General features: G+C 44.8%; 1 protein-coding gene across 2 annotated transcripts; it reads right to left on the reverse strand.

Moving 5' to 3' along the window:
* Positions 1-399: 399 nt before the first annotated feature.
* C1GALT1C1 (C1GALT1 specific chaperone 1) lies at positions 400-7,584 on the reverse strand. 2 transcript variants are annotated; one of them, XM_083595754.1, is made up of 3 exons: positions 7,451-7,584; positions 4,441-4,519; positions 400-1,885 (listed from the first exon to the last, which is right to left on the reverse strand). In XM_083595754.1, exon 3 carries the CDS (start codon positions 1,867-1,869, stop codon positions 919-921), a length of 951 nt encoding a protein of 316 aa, XP_083451880.1. In that variant the 5' UTR covers positions 1,870-1,885; positions 4,441-4,519; positions 7,451-7,584; the 3' UTR covers positions 400-918. The 2 variants fall into 2 exon arrangements, with proteins under 2 accessions (XP_083451880.1, XP_083451881.1); XM_083595755.1 differs by lacking the exon at positions 4,441-4,519 and having other exon boundaries at positions 7,451-7,568.
* Between the last annotated feature and the right edge of the window lie 825 nt (positions 7,585-8,409).

The raw sequence follows: 8,409 nt of genomic DNA on the forward strand, positions 1-8,409 counted from the left end.
ATCAGCAACCTGTGAGGCCAGAAGTAAAAGTGGGCAGAGCAATAGATGGCTGCTATTCACTAGGTTACAAGGCAGAGATGTTGACCCTCCCACCTCCATCCAGGCAAGTAAGTTGTTACAGTTCCAGGGATGCTTCCCACTCACGCAAGAATACTCAAATGATGGATCAAGTGAGTTGTGGCCTGTGAAGAGTCCTTAGGCTAGAGGACCAAATTTGACTCCTACACTTGAGGTTTCCCCTAGGTTAGGTTTTCATTACCCACTGCCCCCTCAGTGCATCTATCTGCATTGCTGCATATACTCTGAATGGGGTCTAGCAGTAAGAACTGGTGTATGGATGGGGAGTAGTAGCCTCGGGGTGCCTAATGGAGTACGTACTTAACCACATTTTTACATGAATGATAAGAACAGAAATGTTTTATTTAAAAACAAACAATAAGGTTGAGTGCATCTCCCATCCCACCAAGTCAAAAGGAAATAACTGAAGGCTGTTTTAAAGGCATTATTTGTATTTTTCCATCCCCTTCGAGCATGAAAAGCTGCCACTATGAAAGGATGGAAGACACACAAACCCCAAAACTGCAAAAAATAGATTTAATTTACAGTAGACTGAGGATGATTTTTCATTTTAAATATTCATATACCCACTAGAGATTTTTGTTGACAAGGAAACCTTGAACAATTTTTCAGAAGGCAACAACTCAAATTCTAGAAGAGAGGGTTGTTGTTTTTAAGCCCCTACCCCTTTTCCCCACTTGTAAAGATTATAAAACCAGTTTGTGCAAAACATGTAGTTACATCATTACCTTCAAATACAAAATTTGGATCAGCTTATGTACATGCTGTTTGCTGAAGGATACTATACATTAAGACTACACATTTTACACCCTTCACATACAATCTCCTGAGGAACAAGTCTTAATCGTTATCAGAGCCTGGGGGAGGCAAGAAAACCAAGGCATCGTTAAAGTTATGCCCATATGCTCTGAGTCTGTAAACTCCATACATCATAACGTGCATGTGATTAGGAGCTAATCCGCTGAAGGTGATAGCCATATCTGAACAACAGCCTTCCACCACCTCATCTGGGTGAATTGACATGGCCTCTTTAATGAGAGAACCAACTGACTTGGTGTTGAAGATGTCCTTCTTTTCAGAGTCTTCTGCATTCTCAGCGTGTACCCCAGTGTATTTCAAGCAGACAGCTAGCTGCTTATCCTCAGAGAGCTTCCAAATCATGCCCCCTTGTTCAGGACACTTGTCTGGATCCTCAAAAACTTTGTAAAGGCGCCTTAGTGACTCTATGCTTAAGACGATTCCTCCATCACCGTTCACATACTGCAAGTCTCCAGATGTCTCCGTTCTGCCCGTGTAGAATGGCTGGGACGAGTCTTGTTTCAGCAAGAAATATTTTAGGTTTTCAATAACGGCGAATGTGGTAGGGTGGGCCAGGAAGAACCAGTTGAAGTCATCTTTGTAGTTTTCATAGGCAAATTTGTATGCTTTTCTCATCATTGACCACATGTCATCTGTGTTTAGCACGATGGAGTCAAAGACTTTGACCTTCTCGGAACTGTAGAATTCTGCCTTGTCACAGTGTTTGCTCCATGTATCTTTAACAGCTGCCCAGTGCCCAAGATCCTTTGGTTTGACAAGGATGATGCAATACACACGGATGCTCTGGCTCAATTCCAGGCGCTCGTCCTCCGAGAGGTTTAAAACGTCCTCCTTTTTGGGAGCCTGGAGATGGCGGTGCTCGTGAGACGTAGTGCTGTGGCCCATCTTAATGTGTCCTAGAAGAGTGACCAAGACGCAGAAAATCCCTCCAAGCATCATGCCCTTCACAAATGAGCCGCTTTCGGAAATCATGTTTCCTAAGAGAGATCTGGGTGGGTGGGCAGGTGGGGAAGAAACACATGCTTTTTGCCAAACATATATACAAACAAATACCGCATTTAGTGTATTTTTGGTTTTCTATGGAAGCCGCCCAGAGTGGCTGGGGAAACCCAGCCAGATGGGCGGGGTACAAATAATAAATTATTATTATTATTATTATTATCTGAATTTGTAACCAACTACGGCTGCAATCCTCAACACACTAAGGAGTAATTTGCATTGAGTATGGCAGGACTTTCTCCCAAGGAACCATAGCTCAATGAGCGCAGCACATGCTTTCCATGTGTGCACAATGGCTTGAGTTCAAGTTCCAGTGGCTTGTATCCAATGCAGCATTAAGTAACCATCCCCATCAGTGCAAGGATTTAACACTTGCAACAGGACTCCGCCCCCTCTTTCTCCCCTGCATCCTCCCCAAATCTATTCTGGAGTGTTAGGAGAACCCACCCAGAGCATGGTGGGGATTGGTGTGCGTTGAAGTATCATTGTGCAAGTGTAAATGATGGGATGGTTACTTAGTGTTAAACTGAATACTAGCCAGCATCTCCAGTTAGGTAGCAGGTGGTGGGACAGTGGCCTCCTGAGATGATGAAGAGCTGTTGCCAGTCAGAGGAGACAACACTAGGCTCAATAGACAAACTGTCTACCTCAGGGGTTGTCAACCTGGTCCCTACCACCCACTAGTGGGTGTTTCAGGATTCTAGGTGGGCAGTGGGGATTCTACGGCACAAGCTGAATCCTCCTTCCATCGAGCACTGGTGGGCGGTAAGGAAATATTACCACGAAGAAAGATGCATTAGTGGGCAGTAGGTATAAAAAACGTTGACTACCCCTGGTCTACCAGAAAAAGACTTGAGGGAATCTAATAGAATCTTGTAAATGTTCTAGCTTCAGTGTCATTATCTTAGAAAGGCAACTGTTGCTTTCAAGTGCTTAAATGAAGAGGAGGTTTAGCATATTTTTCCCCACTGGTGATAAGGAACAAACACTCATAACATAGCATAAAGTAGGATGGTATTTCCTGTGCAGGAGTCTAGTGGTTATATGCAACTGAAGTCATACTCAGGGTAGAGCCACACAAATCAATGGACTAAAATAAGTCAAGTTGATTTATTTCAATTGGCATACTCTGAGAATGACATAGCTACATAAAATCCTAATATCTCTGTGAAAGGGAGGATGAGGAAAGAGAGAGCCTTTCATGCTGGCTTGTTGACAAAGACATTCTGGGACTGGCTAAACTGTGATAAAAGATAACAACCTCTTAATTGGAAAAAGTGGTCATTATACCAGCAATAGTCTAACAGCTACTTGCAGTGCAATCCTATGTTTAATTGGAATTAAGTTTCAAACAGTTCAGTGGGGCTTACTATAGGAACCAGCTGCACTATTGCAGCTATAGTAGCTTTTCTCTCATATCCTTGAACTGTTCTTTAATTATATTTAAATACCCTTCTTCACCTTAGGGAGATTAGGTCACCATATATATGTGCTGCACATAGGGTGCAGCAGATAACTGGCCTTGCCTCCTGAGCCACCATGTTGGATCTGGCTCCACATGCCTCCGGGGGTGGGGTACGGTTCTGGTTAGTGGTCTCCAAAGTTCTAGTAAAATGCAAGGTAGATCCTGCAGACCCGTCACCTGCAAACATGGAACTGAACATACCAAACACTCTCCTGCAGCTATGCAGCAGGGGAAATACTGATTATGGTAGGCAATGTGTCATTCAGGGAATGCCTGCTTTCCATTACTAGTCTTCTCAGAGAGCAACCCTGATAAGCTTCTAAGCAGCCACCACTCTAACAAATTCCACAAACTCTACCAATGCTGGTGGTGGTGGGGAAAGAGGACTTGTATCAAGTGGGCAGAGCTCACTTGTGCACTTGGCAAGCAGCTGTATCGCCGACCACCCGACACCAGAGAAGGAGGTGTATCAGTGCCTTTGAGCCAGGCGACACCATGGATCAGAAACTCAAAAAGTTTGCTTTTCGTCATCTTCCACTCTCTGCCAGTGACTTCCTCTGTGGCCATCAGGGTTGGATCTGCTCTGCTCCCCCTCCTGTGTCTCCTCCATCTGTCCATCTGCCTGCCTGCTTCTCTCCGTACGCAGCTTTCCCTTCTGTCTCCTTCCTTCCTTTTTCTTCCTCCTACAACTCTTGCCTGCTCTTCCTGTCTTTCTTCCCCCTCCCCAGCTCTGCTGGCCCACACCAGCAACCAAATTCCTCCATGGAGGTGCCCAGAGCAGCCTGCATGCCTTGCCTGGCTATCCAGAGCAGTGGAGGAGTGCACAGATGGGTGGGCAGCCTCCTAGCCACTCAGAACCAGAGCTGAAAGGCATGATTTTGGCTCCCCCTTGGCAGAGCCCAACCTGGCCAACCCCTAGGTATGCCCCTGCAAGTATGGGGTGTTATTCAATGTCAATCATACTCAGACCACACCCACTGAAATCAGTGGCGTTAACTGAACTCAAAACCATTGTTTCAGTAGGTCCACCTTGATTATGAAGTAGCTGAATATCACTCAGTAAACCTATTTCCACAAACCTGAAGGATATTTGTTCTGATGTCACACAGTGCTCTGGTCAGCAGGTGGGTTTTCCAAAAGGAAAAAAAATCAATAGCACTAAAAAAAGAAGAAAAGAAGTGTGGCATGTTAATTTTATGCGCTGTATAAAATCTGAAAGCTCCCACCACAAAACAGCCAGGCAGGCCAAAATATATATTCTGTTTTCATTTGGGATTTATACGTCAATGTTTTAAGACAATGATCATTCTCTGGCATACATATCTCTCACCTACTGTTTAGGAGTTTACAGGAGAGAAATATAGTGACAGAAAACTGTTAGCAAACGAAGGACACAACCCTATACTGCAGTTACCCTGCCTGAGGGGCTTTAGGAAGTGGCAGAATTTGGCAGATCTGGAGCAACAGTGCTGGTATGACATATTCACTGATATAACTTAATTGACACACCAGCAGAAAATTCCACCAGCAGCTAGCAGAGTGGAGAAAAGCAAAGCAGGAACAAAGGTGTAGTTCCAACATGCCTAATCTAGAAACAGTTGAACATGGAACAGAGGTCAACATTCTTTTCTTTGGCCAGCATATATGGGCAGAACTATATAATGTTCTGAACAGCATTACTACCTTGCAAGACAAAGGCATTCTTGCGTCCAGATCTACAATTCTATGATCTATGAGAAAAGATACTCCAGCTCCAAATAAATCAACTTAATTTCTAGGTTTATCTGGTTATGAAAGTCTTTTAAATAATTTTCACCTTAGCATTGTACATTCTGAGGGACAAAAAAATGCAGAGCATAGCTGCTGTGAAGTTAACATACCAATAGCAGATGCCCACACTTTTTGTTTGAATATCACCTAGTTATCCTTTAACTATGCTGTTGTAGCAGCAAAACGCCACTGTACAATAATGTTCTTTATTTCTGGACACAGTGAGATAGAAATTTGCACTAGGGGATGACTATTCCTCTAGACTGAAGATAAATTAGATATTGTGCATATGGCAGGAAAGGACCTAAGGAAGGATTATACAGATTATTCAGTCTTCAGCTGAAATCAGCACAACACTGTTGGGTCTCGAACTGGTGGAGTGGGAAAAGAGAAACTACCTTTTCCCTTCTCTATATTTAGTTAAAGGTAAAGGTAAAGGTAAATACACTGCAGTTAGGAGGATAGAACCTGTGGTCTTCTAGATGTTGTTGAACTACAACTCCCATCATCCTTGATCACTGGCCATGCTAGCTGAAGCTGATGGCAATTGGAGTTCAACAAGACCTAAAGGTCCACAGTGCCTATCACTGCATTAGAAAGCTACTGTAGTCTAGTGGGTGAGAGTGTGAGTAGGAAGGCCCTAGCTGGTTCAGATCCTGGTTGGTTGAACAGCTAAGGATTCACAAGGTGATCTTAGGCAAGCAACTATTCTCTTGGCTCCCCTCATTGCCACCCTGTAATATGGGGATACCTATACTAACCTCTCTTGCCCAGTTGTTGTAAGGATGACTGAAGGCCTTGGAAAACATGACACATGGTATGCAGCAGCAAGACAAATAGGTTTGATGCCTTAGAACAGCCTTCCTCAGCCTGGTGCCATCCAGATGATTTGAACTACAACTTCATTTATCCCTGACCATAGTCCATGGTGCCTGGGACTGATGGGACCTGGAGTCCAGCAATATCTGGACTGCATCAGTTTGGGGGAAGGCTGCTTTAGAGGCTGATTTTGGCATTCATTTCACAGGCCACTCCCTTGTTGTCAGTGTCCTAAGGCAGCCTTGAAAGTTTCAAAAGCAGATGTGTGTGAATATACTCCTTTTTTGGGGGTAAAATCAAGGCCACAAAGATAGAGACGATCCGCCCCCTTCCCTGCTCCCTCTCTCCTACTTAGGCAGTTTGCATCATCCAGCCCTGTGCTGGGATCTGGTCTTAGTGCAGCATCTGTGCCTCAATAATAAGTCTGAATGTGTATGGTATAGTCCTAGAAAGGCTGTGACTCAGTGGGAGAGCATCTGCTTTGCATGCATAAGGTCCCAGGTTCAATCCCCAATACCATCTCTAGGTAGGGCTGGGAGACTTCTTGTCTTGAACTCTGGACAGCCGCTGCCTGCCAGTGTAGAGAATATTTGCCTAGATGGACCAGCGGTGCGACTTTGTATAAGACAGTTTCCTTTGTTCAGCTCATTAAACGGATGCACAAATGCACAAAGCTTTCAAGGAGGCCACTGAAATAAGGGTTGGGGGTGAGAAAAAGACAATGTGGTACAGCAGACAGAGCATCAAAACGAGGAATGGTGGTGGTGGCCGGGGTGGGGGGAGAGAGGCAGAATACTTGTGTTTTAGACTTTTTTTGTGGTGGTGCCCTGCCTTTATAAGGAAGTTCAACTTGAATAATCACCACAATCTTTTTGCCACCTGCTCACATGATTATTGTTTGCTTAGGCATTTCAAACTGACTGTTGCCTGCTTTGCAGTGCTATAATAAATTGTAGCCTCTCGTTTTTTTCTACAGGGGGGATGTGACATTGCATTCTTATTACTGTATTATTACTATTCTCCAGCCTGCCAATTATTGTATACAGCCCTCTGCAATTTGTCAGGATGAAGAACAGTTTAGGGTTTTGGTTTTTTTAAAATTAAAAAAAACCCAGCCATCTCCCACTCAGCCATGAAACCCATGGTCTCTCTCAGCCTAAACCTAAACCTAAAGGGTGGTTGTGAACATAAAATGGAGGTTTGGGGGGGGGAGTGGAAAGAAACGGCTATATTACCCCAAGCTCCTTGCAGGAAAACAGGGACAGAAAGAATATGAAGATCTACCCATTCAGCCACGAGGTCTACTAGGCCTGCCAACCATATCCCTCAACCTAACCTAACCTAGCCCACCTCGCAGGGCTGTTGTGGAGATAAAACAGAGGAGGGAGGGAGGAAGAAGGATGGATGCGAATGCCATGATAATTAACAAATGCTTAAAAGTGTCCCTGCATCAGGGAAGGGGAAGGGGAAGGCCCCCCCTCCTGACCTCATAAGACTCACCTAGGTAGGTTGGCAATAGCAGGAGCTGGGCCAAGAGAAGCCACCACCGACCTCCACTTTCCCCCCTCCCGCTCTAGGAAGAAAAACCGGATCCGCTTCCGCTTCCTCTCTATGGTGGAACCCGCAGCTCCGCCTTGGCCACGCCCCCCACGCGGACTCGTTTCTGGAGGGAGGGCTTGGGAGGAGAAAGCGTGACGCAACTAGCCTCTTAGAGGTAGAAAGAAAAGAGCTCTCTGTGCACGCTCCTCATTTCCGGTACTCATTCGAGCGCTTTAAAAAATAATATTAAAATAATAATCTAATAACATTATTATTTAATAATAATATGAAATAAGTCTTATTTCATCTTGGACATTCTCATTCCAGTTTCCAGGTGGAAACTTTCCCCTCCTGCGTTTTGCATGAGAAAGTGGTCGCCTAGTGAGGGATAATATGAACCCAGGTCCAAATCTTAAGAAACTCTCCACTACAGTATTTATCTCCTCTACAGTATTAATTTGCATTGGGAAACCGGAAGTGTTGTTCCAGTGGCATTAAATCTATGACCCCTTTGGGAACGGTCTAACTCCGCGAGTCTTCCTTCCCTCGTGCCAGTTCACTTGCGCATGCGTCTTCTTTTTCCAGGCTGTGACGCTTCAGCTGCCTCTCCCTCATTCACCACCGGTGTTGCCACGGAAACAGTTCAGAAGCAATAATCCTGGGAGGCGTGGCGTCTTTAAATCGACTCGACAGAAGGGAGGGGAAATAAACATGCTGTATTTAAATAAAACTGCCTCGTACAGGGCTGCATATGCCTGAGCATGTGCACAGTTCACTTCCACCAAGTACAGATTCACTTGGGTCAGAGCATCTTTGAGCATGTGAAGAGTTCCCTGCCAGCCATGTAGAAATTCACCCAAGCCTGCATATCTGTAGGACGTGCAGATTTCCTTCCCGATATGTAGAAATTCACTTGAGTT

The sequence above is a fragment of the Podarcis filfolensis genome (genome assembly GCF_964270895.1).
Source record: "Podarcis filfolensis genome assembly, chromosome: Z".
Classification (NCBI taxonomy): Eukaryota; Metazoa; Chordata; class Lepidosauria; order Squamata; family Lacertidae; genus Podarcis; species Podarcis filfolensis.

What these genes read in the sequence shown, in the direction of transcription:
- C1GALT1C1 (XM_083595754.1), bottom strand. Translation starts at nt 1,869, where the DNA reads ATGATTTCCGAAAGCGGCTCATTTGTGAAGGGCATGATGCTTGGAGGG.